We start from the raw sequence: 22,019 nt of genomic DNA on the forward strand, positions 1-22,019 counted from the left end.
CCTATGATTTCCCATTGATGTAGTGATACTTTTTTGATTGCTACTTAAAAAAACATCCTGCCTACTCTAGCAGTTATTCTGGCTTGCAACAGGCCTTTGTAAAGATAAATCAAAATAAAAATAAATAAAAATTTCAAATATTTGTGTGCTCCTGTCTTCCCAAGCTTTTGCTGTGGTGTGCAGAGCACCTAGAAATCCTTATCTGAGATGCTACCTTATCTGTTCTGGATGAGCATACATCATTTTCCCCTGCATGGCTGAAGGGGTAGTGAGATCTAAAATGCCTTAATGAAATGTGATTTTACTTGCCCATTTTTCTTATGCTGACAGCAGCGAGGCAAACCTGTTGATCAATTACTTGTATGACTGTGCATTTAAGGAGAAGATATTTCTTTGCTACTGCTACAGCTCTGCTGCAGCAATTAAAAAAAAAAAAAAAAAAAAAAGGAAAAAGTGTTTAAGGAGGTCACAATAACTCTTGAAGTGTTTTTGGTGACTAAACATTATTCTCTAAATATTCAGTGTTGCTGATGATTTTTCCTGATCTGTGAGTCATAAAATCTTGTCTTATATTGAGTGAGCCATTCTTAATGACCTTGACTTTTAAAGAAAATGTCTGTGACTCTCCCTAACTCGAATAATTTAAATGAATGTGTTTTTTTTCTGAAGGACGGTTTGTGGTGTTTTCCAGATCAGCAAACATCCTGAAGGACAACAGCAGCCCCACATTTGCAGGCACAGTGGTGCTCTTCCCATGACAAAACCCCTCTGGCACAAAGGTTGCTGTGGTATAGATGAATGCAACCCTTGGTCTTCTGTGTAGCTTTTAGCCATGGAAATATGAATATGTCTGTCTGGGAAGATCATCTGGTAAAGAGACAGCATTCTCCTGAGACAGAAAGGCCCAGATGGCTTCTACTTCCAAAGATGTTATGTTTTCCTGCTCACGTGTACTCTTTTCTGCCAGCAGGTCTTTCAAATGTTATGGTTGCACTTACCTCCTTGGCTTCCCCAGCATCGCCCACAGACCCACTCTGAGGCACAGGGTTTCCCCTCGTTGTCTGTTGATTCAGTTTGCAGTGCCTTGCTGCAAGGAGGTTGAATCAAACCCAGAAAATGAAGCATGGTTTTTTACAGGCTTCATATCTGTTACTTGCTCTAAGTACATCTGTTCCAGTTCTGAGAAAATTGAATTGCACATTAGTGGCAGAATCTTATCTTAAAGATTATGATGTTAAGGGTATCTCTCTGAGAACCTGTAGGGAAAAGGAGTGGCCCACCAGCCCCAAAGGTTTGGAAATAACTGAGCTGATCATGCTTCTATTTGCATGTTTAGGGGTTTTAGGGCTGCACAAGTGTTGTGTGTCAACCTGGGTGTAAGATGTTCATCACTGAAATAAACACCGTGTGTTCTAGTTGCAACTGAATGTACTGTGGTGCTAAAGCACACACACAGACAGTGCCATGCTGCTGTTGTATTTGAGGGTGCTGTGCTCTTCTTGTCTCTATAGTGTGAGGTTAACTCATTTGTATTAGCTTTTAAATCCATTATAACTGTCTTAATGAGAGATGTAAAGAGACATAAATAACACCAAGTTCATGTCCTCAATTTACCTTAGGATGAAAAGACCCCATACATTAATAAGTGTCAATAGATTTTCAAGGCTAGTAAAAGGTCTGGAGTGTATAAATGGAGTGGTATCTGTAAAGGAAAATCAAATCAGTAAACATCTTCCTGTGGAAGATGCTTTGAAAATAAAGGTGGTTTAATTGCTTCTTATTGTAAATTGGAATGGGGCCATTCCTTAACTAGGACTAGCACTGGGTGAACCCTTTATCATTAAAAAAAAAAAAAAAAGATTCCAGCTGGTTTTATCTTTTGTCTGTGTGTTTCTCAACAATCTGTGATCAGACTTTGAGGTTTCTTAGTTTGTCATTTCCAATTTTTGGACTGCTTCATACCAGCATGTTTCACACTAAGCTCCTTGGCAAGCTGGCTTGCTTTGGCTGCATTTTCAAGACTATGGGTTAGAGATTGATCTTGTAAGTTCACGTGTTACTGCTGCCCGCCTGCAAAATTCTGGAATATTTGATAAGCAGGAGGTTAGGAATTGGGATTCTTCTGTAAGCATTAGTCTGTCAAAGCTGGGTGTCTTGCATGAGAACAAGAAGTATTTGCAAGGATGTTATTTTAGCAGATATTTTTGAAAGCAAATATGCAAATATATTATATATATTTTATATATATATAGTTTTGTCATTATTAGAAGAAATAAACTTCCAGGATGGTGCTCAGCACAGCGGTGAATTCAACTCTCCATGCCCATTTGTGAGATTTACATTTGCAACACCTGGTCACTGTGGTTACCCAACCCCAATTAAGACTCCTAAATTGTCCAAAGAGTGTGAATATGAGTGTGTGTTATGTTTTCCTGAAAAGTTCCATACCGTTAAATAGCATTTCTCATATGTTTTATATTGACCAGATTCAACTGTTAATGAAAGTAATGCATTTTGCATAGAATTTGATTAAAACAAACCTCATTCATCACTGCATGAATTAATTTTTCCCAGAATTACTCTGTTAGTTTGAAAAGAAAGAAATTGACATAAATCCAGAGCAACAATGTTGAATCAGATCTATAAATGTAACACAATTTAGTATGTAATACCTTTATTAAGTACAAAAAATTAGATTACCATGATTTCGTTTTCTAACAGAAGATAATATAATTTATTTATGGTTTCAAGCAGCCATGGCTGTTTAGTTGTTGGTTTGTGTTTTATTGTTGTTGTTGGTGGTGGTGGTGGGTTTTTGTTTTTTTGTTTTGTTTTATTGGATGCAATTGGCGTAGCTTTTCCTTTCCTCTGAGATATAGCCAAGCTCTGTTGGCCTTTAGTTGTAATTGGGATCAATATGTCTCCATTCAGAATTTAATGAGATTCACACCTCTTGAGCTCCAACATGAATCCATCAATTAAAAATTAACTTTATAAACAGCAAGTTGTGAATGAGAAGACCACATCAAATACTATTTGATTTTCTTTTTCCAAGTACAGAAATCAAACGTTTTTGTGAAGATCAGTATGCTTTTGGTTAAACAACATTTATTTACCAAATGGCTAAGGGATCCCATGTGTATTGTGGTAAAAAGCAGCTTTGCAACATTTTCTTTCTTGCAATCTCTTTCACCAGTTTTTCTATATTCAGATAATCAAACTTTGTCTAAATAAAGAAGTTTGTATTATGAAATCAGGTTGTACTATGAGACATACATGAAACAATTTATGGTAGATCATTTTTTATTAAGACATATGCCACAGACTTTTAATTTTCTGTAATTAATAGAAATTATAAAAATGGCTCATGATTATATTAGTCAGACCAAGTAAATTATCTTTAACTTTATTATCAAATGTTGAAGAACATCACAAGCCTTCATGCCTGCCATTTTCTCTCATTTGTGCCGCTGTAGCTCCAGAACAATGGTAAAAGCCAGTGGTGCTTCAATGATACCAAAGAGGGGATAATATGTGATGCTTAGTAATGGCCAATACAGAGCAGAGTAAATATTTTATATTTTGCAGCATACATTATTTTCAGGTGTTCACTGTATATTCTTCAAACATTTGTTCACAGATTATATGCATGTCCTTGTTGGATATAAAGAAATGTTATTAATTCCTTGAATTTTTCACTTTCTTTCCTTTAAATACTTCTAATAATAATAACAACAACAAAAAAACAATGATGTACCTACCCTGTATATCAGAGCTGAGGCATAAAGCACTCACTGTGTATTGGTGACTTCAGGTCTTTGATGTTGTGTTAGTTATTATCAGCAAATATTCCCAGTATGCATTGGCTAAGATTAGTCAAAAAGCAGAGTGATACTGTTGGAATTACATGATGGTCCACTGCCTAAATACACGTCAAATACTTGGAAAGCTAGCAGACATCATTTTGATATGCTTTTTATAGAGGTATCACAAGTTTTCATGCTTTCTTTCAAAGAATCAGAAGAAAATTGTGTCCTTCCTATGATCTTACAGTTTCCTGAGACTTAGTGCATGATGAACAAGGATAGATGGGTATTGTACGGAGCAAATAGAACAAATAAATCCAGGCACTACACAGAGGTTATAAAAGATTGAAGAACATCAAGTGGGCACATGAAAATGGATTGCTGATCTTTGCTATGTTGGGAATGCTTCAACCCTGGCTTAGGCAGTAGAGCATATTTTTATTTTGTAAGGTTCCCTTTAAGGCTTCAATGTCATGAAGAAATCAGTTTTGTTTAATGACCTTCTGCATTAGCAGTTCTTTGTGCTGGTGACTGAAATTGATTTTGCTCCTTTTGTGATGTGGAGGAGCATGAACCCAGCCTCTGCATCGCTGCTCAAGCAAGTGCTTTAGCCATAACAAAGAACAGGAAGCCAGCAGATTTCTGAGCACCAGAAATACCCATGCTGAAACTTATAGGTTCACTGTTGATAAAGACTCAGCTGGTTTTTAATCACTGTGAAGCCCTGCTGGAAACTGCACCTTTGTGCTTATGCACTGCACATGCTTGGTTGATAAATTTCTTTGGTACAGTGACATCATGAAGACCTTCTTTATTTGCCTCAAGCATTTCACAAAAGAGATATCCTCCCTGACAAGAGGAATTACAAAACAGTTCAGTAGTCATTTACTTTGCCATATTATTTAGAGTTAGATAAGTGGTATGAAGAAAAAGAAGAGGAGGTGGGTGAACAATAAATATGTCAGGAAAATAAGACTGCAAGGAGCATAAAGGTTGAAAGAGACCTGGAGTGGAGAATAAAATGAGGGATAAATAAGTTCATATGGGAAGGAACAATGAAAGGAACATGAAAGAGAAGGTGAAGAGTGACAAAAATAAGAAACTTAATTGATTATTAACTTTGAAGAAACAAGCTATACAAATGGAAAGAAATTTATGCAAATAATGACTTTAAGACTGTAAATGCTCTCATGTTTTGCAGTGCCTGTTTCACAAATATCCATTAATGTTGACTTTAGAAAATTGGAGAATTTGATTTAAATTTAAATTGGTGGCTGACAAAAATGTGGTCACTGAAGTGAAAACAAAACAATGCAAAACAATAAAAAAGTATGATCATTGAATTAATGAAGTTTGAATCAGACTCTATTATTCTGGCCATACCAGTTTTCAGACCTGATATGTTAAGAACTGTTTTCCCTTTGAAATAGTCAGTAAATATGGGCAATGATGGGTGGCTCCTGTGCAAGCAAATGAAAGGCTGAAAGTGCAAACTCTCTATCTTCTAAAATAAGATGAGTCCTAGGGACTCATCTCTCTGATCCTGCATAGTTTCTATGTGCACTGACAGGATAACAGAGAAGAGATTTTCTGTTAGTGGAAGGCAAGGAACAGGGATATGTTCCTGACTGGTAGTGTTAGGTGATGGTTGGGCTTGACTCATGGGTCTTTCCCAACCTAAATGATTCTGTGATTCTTTAGCCTAGTACCAGCAATCTTGTAGCCTTCCCTTTCTTCACCTGAAGACAAGAATAACCTGCAATAACCTGCTTGTTGGCAGTACAGCTTAGGGCTCTATGTGACCATGAAAAGAGAGGAAACTCCAAAAACTGGTTTGGATACACCTACAGCAGATATAAAGTGTAATATCTTAAGAAGTCTGCAGAAAGCTTCTGGTGTTTTATCAAATCAGAAATAGGTCTGAACACCACCTTCTGATCCAAGATTCTGTACTCAACTAGTGAAGTTGAGTACGGAAGGACTGATTTAAAATCTCTTATCTCTAGGATTCACAGTTGTGCTCTTGCATGGCCGGCACACTTCTGGCTCAATTACTCTCTCTTGCATACCCTATTGTTTTTGTTTCCTACAATATCCCACATAGCTTCTTCTCCAAAAATTATGGTCTCCCCAGTATTATTCTGCCTCATTCTGCAAGATATTTTTTCTAGTTCTGTTCTTCCTCCTTCTGCTTGGAAAAGTTTTCCTATCCTAAGGTAGAAGCCATAGAGGCTTTTTTTTTTCCCCCTCCTAGTTTCTGATTTTATTCTTTGGGACACATGGGACGTGTTTTATTAATGACAGTAAATTAGTATTGCTAGCTGGTTATTATAATAACGATTACAATATATCAATGTTTTAGAATTTTGTATGTGTATATCATTTCCCATGCTCTTGATATACTAAGATGTATGTTTCTGTAACATATAATGTTTTAGCCAACAAATGCAGGCAATGCATCATTGATGTTATTTAACAGTAATAATGATTCCCCATTGGAAAATGCAAAGCCAGACTTTGAAACTTGATATTTGAAGGAGGATTCAAATGATGAATTTGAAGTTATTCTGGGAAGAAGCATAGAAATAGAGTTTACTTGGAAGGTTGGATTTGTGATGGTTGTCATCCCTGGAATGAACTTTATCCAAAAGTCTATTTCTGTGGATCCCAGCTAATGTTATGAAACAGTGTTGGGAAGATGGCAGGAATTGTTCTTTCTCATATTGATAAATGGATGAGAGGAACTTGTTTACAGGAAGGAGTAGCAAAAGTATAGGATATGCTTTTCATCTTAAAATCAGTGAATCATGGGAGAACATCTTGATGTGTTTAAAACAATTCAGTTTCCACAACGTGTTCTCTTAATGCTGGAATTATTGTGTTTTTATGGAAGCACCAAGGCACACTACTTTCCAAATATTTTATTTTGGCCTTAAATGAACAATGTTTCTTTAAATTGTGGTAATCCAGGTTCTTCTCTTACGTTTTTCTCTTTGTATTTTCACCTTTCTCTTATCCAGGGAACAATGTATCGCTCACATAGAAGAAGCAATACTGCTCTGAAGGAACACTGAAAAGTTCTTTGACCTGGAGGTTACCACAGCTGCTTCATTATGGGAAAACTGAGAAGCTGCACTGATTTACCATCTGCCATGTTTTAGCCACAAACTGTAGTGGAAGTTGGCCTTGTGAGCCAAACTGATGTGTGGTTTGAGATTTTGTTTGTTTGTTTGTTTTTCTTAGGATCTAAGCATTTGCATTTTAAAGAAAAATCTTTGTTAAGTACAGACCTGTCTTTATAGGTCAGCTTATGTGGGCATGTAATATCTTCAGCCTCGTATGGTCTTGAGGATCCCTAAACAATGCTTTGATCTGAGTTAGGATGCTGAGTAATTCTGAGGACACGTTACTTGAGGTGCTGGCTATGAAATGAAATTTTAAAAGGGTAAGTAGGAATTGAGGAGGCACTTGGAACATCAAAACACTGTGTCATACTACACTAGATTGATTATTGTAACCATATGAATAGGCCACACTGAATTTAATTTTTGGATAAGTTATTCACATGCATACATGCTTTTCCTGAAATAGGTGTTTTTGTGCACACTGGTTGGTAATATTACATGTAGTTGCAAAATGTTTTTGTAAGTACATTTATGTAAGTAAAAGTACATTTATGCACCTATATCCCCTGCTATTCATATCTGAATACCTATTTGTGAAGGCAGGGAGATGTGGACACTTGTGCGTTAAGTGGTCGTATGGATATGTACATTCCTTTTCTAACTAAAGCTTGCACACAGCACTGTTGAAGGCAATACTCAGGTTGACCTGAGTGGGAGTAGCTATGGGTACTGCTCTCCAAAACACTCCCTTACAGTGTAATGCACTTTCAGTGTTGATAACCATTTTATGACTTTTTTTTTTTTTTTTAATGTTGAGCTAGCTGCTAGAATGTGCTGGTCTTTACAAAGCTTTGTCTCCCAGTAATAGCAGATATTCTTTGAAAGGAGGCAGAAGGATATAAACTGTGGAATCCCAAATCAGATTAATGTAATGTGCATTTCTAGATTATGATTAGTAACAAGATGACACGTTGGCATGGTAACACTTGAAGCTTAACTACAAGTTCTTAAAATAAAGCAATGACATATGTGTAGGTTTCTCTCCATGTGCATCCCCTCCACCTGAAAATGTGTATCATTTCCACAACTCTCAGGCAATTAAACCCTACTTCTTACTTTTGAATTAAGTGCAGAACTAAAACATCATGTCTCTTTCCTAGTAGTTATGCATAATCTCCCACCATGAGTTATAAATTTTGATAATGAACCTGCGCATTTTGTGACATCTTAGGCTTTCTGCCATTCAGTTTCATTTTAAAATGATTAGTGTAAGGAATATGCATCATTCCTTGAGGTTTTTACCACATCGATCTTTAAATTCTGCCACTTTCTAATATGAAAATCATCTTACCAATATTAGAAAATCCTGTTTATTATTTAAATTGATAGACCAGTGGGTGCATTTCATGTGGCTGAGGATTGGCAATTAAAATCCCAACTTTACCTGAAATTGCTGTAATAAAGCGGTAAAGTTTTTAATGTGAGATTATCAGCTGAGGCTGAGAGCCTAGCTATTATTTTCTGGTTGCCTTATGTTGGAAAGTGCTGTCTAGTTGCCATAGAGTCTGTTCAGTTTCCTTTCACTAAGCAGGAGCTAACTTGTTTAGATGTGCTGTCTATGGCAAATGTGCCAGGCGCTGCTTTACATGTGTCATTGTTTTGTGTTAAACTTTCTCAGAATGCAAAATGGGGCACTTTGTTCGGATTGCTTTATATGCACAATATTGCTTTGACCAAATTCCTTACAGGCAGAGAATTGAGATGCTGCTAAGTTCTGACTAAGTAAATACAGCCTTCTTCTGTCACCCTATGTGGACAAAATGGGCAGTATTACATGAGGACTTATTTCATTTATTCCCATATACTGTACTGTATAGAGCATCACAAGATATTGAAAATGCAGCTTACGGTATTTCCACAGCTCCTTATGCAACCTTGAGAGCCTGAATTCTGTTCTTCACACCAATATGTATGGCATATGCTGGGAGTACAGTGATTGACTCCTGCACGATAATCACGTTACATTCAGAATAATACAATTGCCAGGCAATATTTCACATACACACTTCAGTTCCCAAGTTAAACCTTATGCTAAGGCATGGCTGATGTTTGTCCTTGTAGACTTTTAAAAAGTGGAAGCCCTGATCTGTGCTTCACAAATCTACCTGCATTTCTAACTTGCAGATGAAGGATTTCAATATTTGAATTTTCCATGGTTGTGGGGTGGAGGGAGGGACATGTGCATGCTGGGTTTTGCCACTAATCCTTCAGAAATCCTTTAGTGCCTTAAGGAGGCAGAGGGGAAACAGACATGAGGATTACAGAAATTTGCTCAAACCTCTTTCCTGCTTCAGCAGAGTTCCTTTAAAATATATTGTGCCTTTGGCTCCAAACATATTTGCATTAGAAATCAGTAGCTATGGGATTATGGACAGGAATTTTTGTCCCTGTTAGGAAAGAAAGTACACAGTTTCTTATGTAGGATGTGAATTAAAAATACATCTAACAAGTTCTACGTTGGCATCCATGCACAAACCATTATTTGACATTGACTTGCAAGTTGAAGGTAAAGCCAAAAAAAAAAAAAAAAAAAAAAAGAAAGAGGAAGTTTAAATGTATTAGATGAAACACTTGAACACTTGTACCACTGAAGTGTCCAGCAAATTTCCACTGGAAAAATTTCTCCCTGGGACCAAGATTTCATGCTGTCTTCTACTTGGCTAAATAAGTGCTCACATTTGATAGGTACTAAAGCATCACACTCTGTTTAATGTTTTCTATATGCATAGGAGTGGAAAAGAGTAGTTGTGGAGACCTACCTGTATTTGGCATTGTTGGGATCTGTGGTATAAATCTCTGTTCACTGTTATTTCTTTATGTAACAGACTCTTGCTATTGGTATATGAATGTAAATTCCAATATATGGGAGGTTACTGTGCAGTGTGCACCAACCGATGCTGAATATCTGCATTTCTCCACTCTCTGAATTTTGGTTTTGTCCTCTATAAAATGAAGAAAAATGTAATTAACAGGACAAAACCACTTTTTGCATAAAAACCAATACATAAAAAGCCTGTGTGAGGCAATTCATGTACTCACTGATGGTCCTAAGCGGATCTTAAGAAAAAATGAATAAGCTTTTAGCACAGGGGGGGAATTTTGTCTTCTAGGAATTAGGAGTAATTTGATGGTACAGAGCTACCAAAAAAGAAAAAGAAGGAAAAAAAAAAAAAAAAAAGGAAATTAGAAAAAAAGGAAAAGTAGAAAAAAAATGCGGGCCTGAGAATCAGAGAGTTCAAAGTGGTGATTCTCTATCTTGCTCCCTGTGATGACAAACAAGTCTTAAGGAATATGTAAATAGTTCAAAGAAAATCATTACAGGGCTCACAGTACGTCAGACAAGACACAGCATGGAACAGATTTTTATAGCTTGTTTATAAATTAGGCTTCTGTCTTTTGTTTGGAATTTAGAAAAAGAAACCATGTAAATTAAATAAGGAGTAAAGATTCACTACTCACATTGGACTGAAACAAAGATATTTCCCCACCTCCTGAGGTATTAATGAGAAATCTGGGATGAATGGAGATCTTGCCTTTTGAGCATTATTGCTGTGCAGATATTTAACTCTTCTGCACAGCCACCAGTGTGATGGTAACCAGAAATCATGAAGAGAAGTTGTTAGGAACGCAAACTGGGTTCCTTTCTTGAAGAGGTGCCAAAGGATGCACAAAAAGGCTGGGGTTTATGGCTTGATACTTGCTAAACAGATGTACCAACTTAGGTGTGTTTTTTTCAGGGGGGAGAGGTTGTAAATAAATACAAAAAGTATAAACTTTTTGGTGTCAAAGTGGAGAAGCTAACTGAGAAGTTTCAGTAACATTAAAGGGGCCTCTCTTGCTTTGATCTGTTCCAGTAAAACCTTACAGATAACTTTTCAGCAAAGATTTCCACTCTAAGACATATGTCATGGATATGAACTGTATATATGTATTAATTTTCAGTGTAACTAGGGGGGATACAGGATTGTAATGAAGTCACAAAGTCTACTTGATGATTATCACAGATTTGTAACTCTCACTTAAATTATGTAAGATATGTTGACATTTTATCTTGTTAACAAGATGTATTTTTCTATGTTAGTTAAATGTATAATTTGTATAATTTTGTATATTAAATGTATGCATATTTTAAATTAAAAACTTTATAATTTTAATTATTTTTAAATCTAAAATGGTGATGGAGCTTCTGAAATATAGTTGTAAATGCAGCTGTATCCTGGCACAGAAACCTAGAAAATCTCCATTTTGAGGAAAGTCCAGCAACCACCAGCTATTTGGTCTGCTAACGGGGTAAGAAAGCCCAGGCTCTCACTCTGCTTCACAGAGAAGCTGCCATTCAGCTTTTGGTGACTTAGCAGAATTAATGTGATTTAACAGAATGCTATTGACTGGATCACTTGCTCAGGAAGTGGGAAACCTGAAGCTTCACCAGCTTGTGGAGTTTTGGATCCATGGTTCCTACATGTAAAGGGGCTGTCCAATTCACCAAAGCATAAGATGGGATTCTGTAGGGGAAGGAATACATGGCAGCTAGAAATACAGCAGTCATGTGGAGCAGAGAGAGGGAGTCTCGATGACTCAACTCTCTCCTCTGGGAGAAAGAAATCTTGGGTTTCTCTCACTCCTTCAGGGCATCTCCTTCCTCCCTTCTTCCCTTCCTCCCTTCCTCCCTTCCTTTCTTTTCTGTTCTAAAATATACAACAGCAAAGAGGTGCAAAATGTATATCACATGTTCTCTTCTGCCCCTGCTCAAGAAGTCCTTGAGACTTGAAAGTCTTGTTCCAGCTCCTGACATTCACAATGCAGAAGGAAAAGTTCCAGCTGCAACTGCCAAGTCCATAAACTTGTTGGACTTTGAAGGTTTTTGTTGAGTGAAGCAAGCATGTCTCCAGGTCTGCTGCCTCTCATCTAACCTATTTGCAATATAATTTATTTTCCATTGATGCTATGCTATGTCAATATAAAGATTAAAGGTCCTATAGGAAGAGGATGCACTTGCAGTCAAATTCTGTCCTATTTTCACCAAGTTATGCCAAGACAGGGTGAGATGCAGTGTCTGCAGGAAAATATAACAAAACACTGTATTTCTCCAAAATTGCAAACATATTTTTAGGTAAACTCACAGGGTGACAGGGTATCAGGCTGTAACTGGGTCTTCTTCTGGAGCAGATTAAACTACAATTTCATCTCTTAGTGAACAGAAGAACAGTACACATCTGTTCATTTAGAACACAGGTTTCAATAAACTAGTGTCTATAGTATGAAGAAAAAATAATTTAAAAGCAAAGAAAGTCTGATATGATTTTATGTTTATTTATATCCTGAAAGATTAATGCTGTTTTCTAAACATTGATTCAATGTGTTCTGAGTCTTGTTGTCTCCTTATGCATTAGCATTAAGATGAATGTGCTAGCTTAATACTAAAAAATATATAATTTTTCTTTGCTATTAAAAAAAAAAAAAAGAACAATTTTAGAACCCTGAGCAATGTTAGCTAACTAGAACCCACATGTAAGTATAGTCTGTCTTTCTTTCCTTTGTGGTTGTTAAACAAAAGGTGCTCTTCAGCTCTGAGTCACTGAGCAGATGCATGCATCACATACCACATATCTGACCTACTGTGGGACCATCAGAAACATTTATTTCTGGAGCTTAGAATTCATCACTTGATTAGAAAGATAGATTTCATAAAATGAATTATGTTCCCATCGCTTAGGAAGACATGAAGGTCATGCATCATGTTATGTCTACCACCTTCATATTTCAGTAACTGTGAGGGTCTGGTCCTGTGGAGGAGCAAGTGGACTTTTTGTTTGTTTTATTTCTCCCCAACATGATAAATAAATCTCAATGTTACCATTAAGAGCAAAAAAAATGAAGATTTGCCTACATACTAGAGAATTATTTAAGGAAGCATCAAAGAAATGCCCTAAAATCTATACATTTATTTATTTTTTCACACGGCAATGAAATCTCCATACGATATGACTGCATTAATGATGTAGCAAGGCTTATTAAGTGAACCGTGGAACCCTGGGCATCCATGCTCAGAAACACCAGCAGTGATGCTGCACCTACTCAGACTCGGAGCGCTAATAACCATAACTTTTGCCCGGTTCCCTGACACCCTCATGCAAACCACCTGGTGTTCCACGGCATCCAAGCCGGGAGAAGCAGCAGAGCAGGATGCTTGCCCAGGTGCGTTACATCGCTGCTTGGTGCATTCTTTGGGCCCGTGGGCAGCTGTTACCGACCCATCTGGCCACCCGGGTCTGCTGCCGATGGCACCCCGATGAATCCCCGGGGACCTCCAGCCCCTCCAACTCCTCCACCTGCAGGCATCTGCCGCCTGCAGGCCCTCCGGGTGCTGAAGGGACAGCTCCGCGGGGGCGCGCCCGCGCTCCCGGGGCTCCATTGGGAGGGGTAGAGGGGGACGATGTTCCGCGGGGGCGCGCCCGGCGGTGGCAGCGAGGCTCCGCGCCGCGGGACCGCGCAGCGCGGCCGGGGGCTGCAGGGCGGAGCGGGGCCCCCCCAGCCCCTCCCCGGGCACCGCCGCAGCCTCCTCCTGCTCCTGCGGAGAGAGGAAGGAAGGAAGGAAGGGAGGGAGGGAGGCGGGGAGTGTGCAAAGTGGGAGAAACTGCCCCCCCAGCCGGCCTGCAGAGATTTCAGATTTTTTTTTCCTCTTTTTTTTTTTTTTTTTTTTCCTCGTTCGCACCGCACGGGGGGGGTGCACGCAGCGGGCTCCCTCCTCCCCTTCCCTTTCCTTCCCTCCCGCCGCCCCCCCCCGGCTCGCTCTTTATACCGGGGGAGCGTGTGCACTGCGGTCCTTGCTCGGGGAATTGCTGCTGCGCTTCCTATTCGTCAAGGGCTTTCCAATCACCTGCCTCTGCCACCCTCTCCTCTCCTCTCTTTGTACTTTATTTTCACGTGCTCTTTACTAACACGGCTATTTTTAAATACCGCTTGGATTTATTTCTTTCTCTCTCTCTTTTTTAATTTTTCTTCCTTTTTTTTTTTTTTTTTTTTTTTCTAATTCTTTTGGAAGGGGTGGATGGGGGGAGGGAGGTTACCGTTTGCATCTCCCTGAGGGAAAGATCCCACCAGCCAACCCAGCTCCGCCACTGCTGCATCCATCCATTCATTTTTATGGTCACCAGCAGCCTATCCCGGTAGTAGAAGGTGCCGAGAAGTGGGAGGCAGAGAGAGAAGAGAGCGAGGGAGGGAGGGAGAGCTCCGGACAGCGAGAATGGCCGAGAGAAAGAGGAACTGGAATAAAGAAGATGACCTGCCCGTCTATCTGGCTAGGCCGGGCACGACAGCCCAGACACCGCGGCAGAAATACGGGGGGATGTTCGCCTCCGTGGAGGGGGCCTACGAGAACAAAACCATCGACTTCGACGCCTACAGCGTGGGGAAGAAGGGGTCCCGGACCCCTCGCAGCGGCAGCCGGCACGACATGCTGGACGGGGGGGACAACTACAGCGAGACGGCCAGCGACGTCAGCGAGGTCTCCGGCTCGGTCATCAGCTCCCCGGGGGAACGGGAGGACAAGACCCCCGGCGTGGAGATCCGCTACCCCGCGGGGAAGGAGCTGCTGCAGGGCCACGACAACGGGCAGGTGAGCGGGGAGACCCCCGAGCCGGGGAGGATGGTGGGGGGGCGTGCCGCAGAGCCCGGGCATGGGGATAAGGGGGGGACGGGGTCTCGTTGCCGGGGGTCTTTCGGCTCGGAAGGTCGGGGCTGTGCCCCCCTGTCCTGGCCCGTGAACTGTCTCACTTGCCTGAGCTTTCAGGGGGCGTCTGGGGGGGCACGCAGCAGAAATCATTTTCCTTTGTAAGTGATGGCGATGAGTTTTCCTTCCTGCCGGCTAAACGCCGCACACGCCGGCTGGGCGGAGGAGGGGGCTGGAGGGCAGCACCGCCCCCTTGGCCCCCCTTTTACCCCTGTGTGTCCCCCCCCATCCACCCCCGGCCCCGCAGCCCGGGCCGGACAGGGCGAGCTGCGGAACAAAGCGGCCCGGCACGGCTCGGCCCCGCCGCACTTTTGGGCTGGTCGGGAAAACTCCGCCGAGGCTGTCCCAGTGGGAGCCCCTGGCTCTGCCCCGACCCCCTGCTGGAGCCCCGGCAGCTTTCATTGTCTGCCGGGCGAGGAGAATGTGTAGGGCGGGAGCATCGCCCCAAACCCCTGCCCCGGCTTCCCCGCCCTGGGGCTGCAGGAGAGAGAAGGGAAAGGAAAAGTGAGGCCGGTGGGCTTCTCCATCTAACCCCAAGTCGTATCATGTGGGCTGGGGGCACAGCCAGGGGTTGGCTCTGCTGGGAAACGGGTCAGTGATTTCCCCTTCGGAAGACACGCAGCCTGGCAGCCCTGCCCCGCACAGCCATTCGGTGCGGATCCCCCCCCTCTGCCTCAGCACCCCGCCTGGAGGCTCTGTGGCCTGCCCACGATCTGCTCTTTCTGCAGGCAAAACCGAGCTTTTCCCCTCTTTTCTCCCCTTCTTCAGTTTGAGTATGAAGGGGTGCAGGTGCCCCCCCTGTGGGTCCCCAATTCAGGTGGGTTTCAGGGCAGCACCTGGTGGGACACGGCACCCGCAACCGCCCCGCAGCGACCTTGGGACCTCCTGCGGAGGCTGCCAGCTGCAGTGCAGCCTTCCCTTTCCCACCTCACACCATGAACCCCCATGCCACCAGCAGTGGGAGGACACCCTGTGCATCCCCCATCTTTTGGGACATCCTTGCTGTCTCCCCCCAGTTTTCCCTGTGGGCCGCTTCCGAGTTCAGCCTGGAAGCGCTGGCTGGTGAGCACATTGCACACTACCTCCATGGGTCTCACCATGCTTCCAACCTTTCTCAGGATTGGATCCAGGGGTGAGGAGGAGGCTGGGGACAAAGCTCCCTGGCTTCAGGAGGAGTGTAGCGAGCAGCCACCCACCTGCCTGACCCCTGTGCAGCGGGGACTGGAGCTGTTGCTAAACCCTGAATGGAGATTTTTGGGGATGTGTCAGGGACACCTGGCTGGGGGACACCCTGTGCCTGTGTGCGTGTGGCAGGGCTGTGTGTGCAGCATGCCCCTGGTTCCTCGTGCATGCGAAGGGGGCTAATGTGCCGGCAGCCTTTACCTTCCCTACAGCTGGACGTGGACCCTTAATCAAGCACTGGGTGGACCCCCGGTGTCAGAAGAGAAGGGAAGCTTCCATTTAGCCACGTTTCCCCTCTGGCAGTGTCCCCTTGGCCTGGCCATGCCGACCCCATGTCCCCCCGGGGACAGGGCAGAGCTGGGAGTGCCACAGGGACAGTGACAAGAGGGGCAGCGCAGTGACAAGGGGAACAGCGGTGCTGGGGACGGAGCCGGCAGTGCCACTGCCTGCCCCCACAGCCGCAGAAATGCCCCCCCATCCCACCCCCTCGTGGGACCCCCCCTCCCGTGGGACCCTGGCGGTGACCCCAAACGTGCGAGCGGGGCGGCGGCGGGGCCGGGGGGCGGCGTTTCCCAGCGCCGGTGCGGGGGGGAGGCTCCGGCTGCCTTGATGGGCAGGGAAAGGGGGGCCGGGGGGGGCTAGGGGTGGGGGCCAGGAGGGAAGGAAACGCTTCCTGGGTTGAGCTGAGCGAATCCCGCTCCGACCTGCAGCCGGGAGGGCGCTGCTGCCGCCGGGAGAGGCAGCGCTCGCCGACACCCCCCCCACCCCCCGCTCTCCTCCTCCCCCTCCCTTCGGGAGCCGCGTCCCTGTTTTATTGCAGCCGGGGAAAAAAAAAAAAAAAGAAAAAAAAAAAAAGGTGCCGGGTTTGCCTGGCTCTCCCCTTCCTCTGGGCGAGGAAACTTTGCCTCCATTACACAGCTCTGCCGGGTCGCCCCCGCCCCACCCCATCACCCGAGCGGGCTCCGATTTTTTTATTCCCGTTATTTCCAACCGGGATTTTTTTATTTTTATTTTTTAATTATTTTTTTTTGCTGCCGGTCCTCGGGGCGCGTTGCGGGTGCCGGCGCTAGCGAGAGCCGACATGTCTTACCAGGGCAAGAAGAGCATCCCGCACATAACGGTAAGCGCAGCCCGGGCCGGTGCCCTCACTCCTTTGTTAGGGGGTCTGGGGGGGCGGCGGGGAGCCCCATCTCCCGGGGCTGCCTCCGGGGGTTCCCGGGGCTCGCCTGGGTACCGGCTCTGGTGCCTTCTCCACCTCCTGCAGCTCCGGGCTGGGAGTGGTTTTATTTCGTTATTCGCTTTCCTTTTATCGTTAGGCTATGATATTGTCTCCATTGTCTTTGATTCTGTTATTTATTTATTTATTTATTTACCGTCGCTATTTAATTTTATTTAATATTTTCCCTATCCCTCGTCCTCTGCGCACCGTGCTCCCTCGCCACCCCCATCCCGGTGGCGATGGCTTCGGGAAGGGGGGGGGGGGGCTCGGTAGCGGCTGTACCCCGGTGTTGGAGGGTTTGGGGGACCAGGGGACCAAGGGGGGGACAGTGTAGGGTCGGTAGAGCAGGGCCCCGGGAGGCTCGGCCGCCGGGCGAGGCAGAACAAAAGAGGGAGGGGACGGAGCTGCGGCACAAGGCGCCCCCGGCGGGCAGGGGAGGGGGTCCGGGGGGGCTGGGGGCGCGGAGGGAGGGAGGGAAGGAGGGGAGGTGGGGAGAAAGCGTGGAAAAAAGGGAAGAGCGCCATGATGCCAGCACCTCCGCGCCGTGCCTGCATCAGGCAGGGTGGGGATCAGAAGTCAAAGAGTTAATCATAACCATCCTCGTGCTGTCGGTGCCTGTCTCCCGCTAGATGCTTTTATCCCCCTACAATGGAGCGGGCTTTCCATGCCAGAAAGGAAGGCTCCCGGTCCTCGGAGTCAGTATATTGTTTTATCACCCCCACCGACAGGCTGGGGATAAAGGCGAGGCAGAGGGAGGGGGCTTTCATGGGAAATTTCTCCCGGATTTTGTCTAGGCTGAGATTTTACAGCGTGGGTCTCCTGGCTGGGGCCCGCTTTGCTCTTGGGGGGCTGGATGGGGGGATGATGGGGAAATGGGGTGAGCTCAAAGGAGGTTTGGGTGTGTTGAGCTAAACTGGCACCGTTGGGGTGCTGGGAAGCTGGGTGAGTTGCTGTAGCTGTAGACAAGGCTGAGAGGTGGGTGTGGTGGCTGCCTAAGCAAACACCATGGTGGTGAGCAGAGAGACAGGTTTCAGAAGGGATTTTTGCCTGAGGAGATGGGAAAATGTACCCTAAAGGCATTATCTGAGTTGGTGTTGCAAGCCTTGAAAGCACCTCAAGGCTTTCTCATTATTTAAAAAAAATCCTTTAGCCAGAATCTTTGGCTAAGAGGGGAGCAGCACCCTTCTGAAAGCAGGGCTGGGTGATACCACAGACATGGCTTCCCTCTATCAACAGGCACCAGTGCCTGGTGGCCAAGGTGTGAGCAGGGCTGTGCTGGGTGAGAGCTCGTCCTGCGTTGGTCCTACACACATCTCGTGAGTTGTTGTAGCTCAAGGTACACATGATGCCCACCCAGGCCTGGGGGAACAAGCAAGTGCCCCGTGCAGGGCTCCACCTTCATTTGCAGCCTGGGTGTAGCAGGTTCACACCCACCCATAGCTGCTTGGTTACTCTCCAGTTCAGAATGAAAAAAGACACTGGAAGAATTGTAAGGTCTTTGCCTTGGAATCAACAGTTTGTTTTAATTTCTTGACTTCTCCCAGATTTCTTTCTCTGCTGGTGAGGGGATTGCTGGGAAAAAGAAAGCCTGTTCCTTTTGGAATGGGATGTGTGGAAGCTTCCATAAATTAATATTCATTAACGTTAGTGTTAAGTTTTATGACCAAAGCAAAGACATAGATTAAGATTAGTGAAGTTGGCAGGCGTCTGACTTGGACTGCCTTTTCTTATTTCAATGTTTTACACTTCTTCCTTTCCAGCAAAAGTAAATCAAGCACTCTGTGTTACACCTTATACTCACTTCCTGGCCCAGAAGGGTCCACTGTGTCTGGCTCCATGCATCTTCTGAAAGCCCCCTTCCAGTATGGCAAATTGGATATTTCATCCTGCCACTGAGGAAATACATTGCTGCTTCAAACCTCTGGGCTCTGAGGAAATGTGGTAGCTCTCTGAAGTTATGTAACAACAACAGCAATGATAAAATCTTACAAAAATGTCGTTTGTTACTGGCATAACGCTCCCCCTCCAACTCCTGCATTTTGGAGCTACATCATTTTGGTTCAGTGAAATAATGGGAAGCTGTTTTTTGATGGTGCCCTGTGTTCTGATACATTGCTGCAGATTTTCCTGCACCAAACCTGCATTCCTTGCCTGGGGCCAGGAGCTGTCCTGGGCTCCCAGGAACATCACTGCAGCATCCTCACCAGGCCAGCCACGTGCCTGTAGTCAGGGCTGAAACTTCCCTCTGGGAGCTTGCTGTGGGTTAGTTCTGCAGCATTGGGAACTTCCTGAAGGAAGAAGCAGGGGGTGGTTTCAGCTCTGGTCAGTGTGGGAGTGGGTACCACACTTGGAAAGACCACCTTGTGGTGTCCCAGCTGGACTACTGCCAGGTGGGCATAGCTTCCTCCTCATGTCTTGTCTGGCTGCACCACATTATCTGTATCCCTCAGGCTATCAGCAGTGCCCAAGTGATAACCCCTTCACCCCTTTTCCCCAAAGCATCAGGGCAGCTCCCTGCTTTCACATGCCAAATCTGCCCCTGCTTTTCATTTAAGCCTCTGAACATCCTTGTTTCTTGCAATTTGCCCTGCTTCCTTTCACACATCTGGCAGAGCATCCAGGCTGCTGTGTGAGCACCAGCACTGCTCCAGTGTACGGTGACATTCAGCTGGGAGTCAGACTGGAGAAACTGGGTGCCTTTTGCTGTCGCTGCTGTGGGAAGGAGCTCTGTCTTTGAAGCTCCAGGCGGGTATCTGGGTGATGTGAAATAGAGACAACACTGAGCCATGAAATGTGAGCATTTTGGTGATGTCCTCCTCACTATGTTGAGGCCCTTGGGGGTCTCACTCCTGATTCAGGAACATTAGCTGGGGAGGGAAAGGGGTATGTATAATGCAATGGTGGGCACAAATGCATCTGCAGGGGTGTATTTTTCCATATGTGTAGTACAGTCACCTGCCACATCTAGTGCTGAGGTGTTTTTCTGCATGAGGTGGCAATCTTTTGTGCTTTAGTTGTGCAGGCGTGCTCTCACACAGACCAGATTTTCCAGGGTATGTTCCCCCGCCCCTTGCTTTAACATCACTGTTACACTCCTCTTGTGCTAGATACTACAGGGAATCAATGGAGATGATGACACTGAAATATCCATCATAAATTATTTTGGCATGGATGTTTTGGTACTGCTCGGCACGTTTCAAGCCCAGATGAACTCAAAATTACAGTATATAAAGAGCACAAGTAAAAAAGCATATGGCATATAAAATGTCTGTTACAGGGCTTGTTTGTTCCAGTAGTGATTGCAGCCATTAAAACAGAACCAGCGTGAGCTCAGTGAAGAGGAGGTGTGAAGACAGCTCCACAGAGCACAGGGAAAATAGCTAGTCATGAAAGCAAATGCAGGGGGGCACGTGGAAGAGGCAAATGGTGCCTGAATCTCTTGGGAAAGGGAACGGTATTCCTGGGAGTGGTCCAAGAGTTGGCACATCAATGGGGGAAGGAGCTGCTGGTCCTGAGCTGACAGACTGTGAGAAATGGGGAGAGAGCTCAAAAATGAGGTGTTAGAAGGAAAGGCTCCCTCGCTATTGAGCTTAGCAAGTAAAGAGGAGAACTGGTATGAGATCAGAAGCAGCAGCAGATGCAGGAAAATGAAGAGAGGGTGGAGAAATTCAGAGGAGTGGGCACAGAGAATAATTTTAGTTGTAGCCTTTTGAATTTATTGGCATGAAGAGAGCTGAGAAATAAGTAGGCTTCAGCTGCACATGCCAGAATGCTATGAGGGATACAAATCCAGACAAAATTCAACTGGACTTTTCGTTTGTGAGACTGGTCTCAGGCTGGTTGCTGAGGGTCAAGACGGGTAACTTGTGTTGGGCCTGGACAACATGCTGGGGTAATGTAAGGTGTTCTGGTGTGAGACAGTAGCAGCCTGGAGCTAATTCATCTTGGACACCAGGGGTGACACGTCCTAGAGGTTCAAGGTGTGGTGAGTGCCTGGAATGGGGAATCTTTAAGTCCTGGTCTGGGTATGGATCTATTCCACATCTCCCCTGGCTGTGCTTTTTTTCCCAGCCATCTTTGTTGAACAGTATGAAGCTACAGATTGGTGTGTGACGTGCCAAAAGTCTTTGAAAAGCCACTGAAAAGTGCTTGGCATAGGAAAAAAATCTCACATTATTATTCTGTTAATGGTACAAGATTTAGACTGATTTAGACAGCGCTTTTTGTGCTGCTTTAAAAACACCTGGGCCTGGGACTTCCACATCCATTCTAACTCTTGTATATTTGCTTAATACCCAAAGTTATATATATATATATTTTCTATAGCTTTTTGATAGGCTTGGACACTCTCAGTTTGTCTGTCTGCTGTCAACATTTGTGAATTCACATTGTCTATTATACTGGACTTGCATTTGGCAGCTCTGGAGGCACTTTAGCTGATTGGGTAGAAGTCATTGGACTTCCCAACCACCATTTGTGATAAGTCTTCTTCTTTCCTTTTTTTTTACAGGAGAGTAAACACTTGCTTCAGCCACTTCTATCTACTGTCTTAAGTTACATTCACAGTAGGTCTTTTTGGTGACCTGTCTTTCAATCATCTCCTGTGGAGACTGAAACCTTTGGCAGAGACATAAAGAATGGTTCGGGGCAGTGGTTCCTTGAACTGCCACAGCAAGTTTGTCAGTCAGTGCCCTCAGCTGTGCACATGAGGGCTTTCAGTGTCAGAGCTGCTGCTGTTGTGGGGAGCTGAGCTGCCTTCTGCTGGAAGCCACACGGCTTTGGAAGGGGGTTGCTGTCTGGGAAGACAGCTGATGCAGCGAGGTGGTTGTTGAGGAAGTCTAAGATTCCCTCTCACAAGTGCCAAGAGCCACCACTGGCAGTGAACCACTTGCCTG

At 44.5% G+C, this 22,019-nt stretch overlaps 2 protein-coding genes across 12 annotated transcripts in view; both read left to right on the forward strand.

Annotated features, from left to right (window-relative positions):
• The window catches only part of C4H4orf50 (chromosome 4 C4orf50 homolog), an 87,802-nt gene extending 76,657 nt beyond the window's left edge, over positions 1 to 11,145 (forward strand). For 9 of the 10 annotated variants that reach the window (XM_068679873.1, XM_068679876.1, XM_068679875.1 and 6 more), the window contains one exon: positions 6,827 to 11,145. The gene's annotated coding sequence lies outside the window, so the exon portion shown is untranslated. The other variant, XM_068679869.1, reaches the window with a different exon arrangement.
• A 2,637-nt stretch (positions 11,146 to 13,782) lies between these two features.
• Positions 13,783 to 22,019, forward strand: part of CRMP1 (collapsin response mediator protein 1) — a 48,989-nt gene continuing 40,752 nt past the window's right edge. Inside the window, exon 1 of one of the 2 annotated variants that reach the window (XM_068679889.1) lies at positions 13,783 to 14,609. In XM_068679889.1, coding sequence (XP_068535990.1) covers positions 14,238 to 14,609 — 372 coding nt within the window. In that variant the 5' untranslated portion in view covers positions 13,783 to 14,237. Of the gene's footprint in view, positions 14,610 to 16,698; positions 17,026 to 22,019 lie in introns of those variants that run through there. The other variant, XM_068679890.1, reaches the window with a different exon arrangement.

This window comes from Anas acuta, chromosome 4 (assembly GCF_963932015.1).
Source record: "Anas acuta chromosome 4, bAnaAcu1.1, whole genome shotgun sequence".
NCBI lineage: Eukaryota > Metazoa > Chordata > Aves > Anseriformes > Anatidae > Anas > Anas acuta.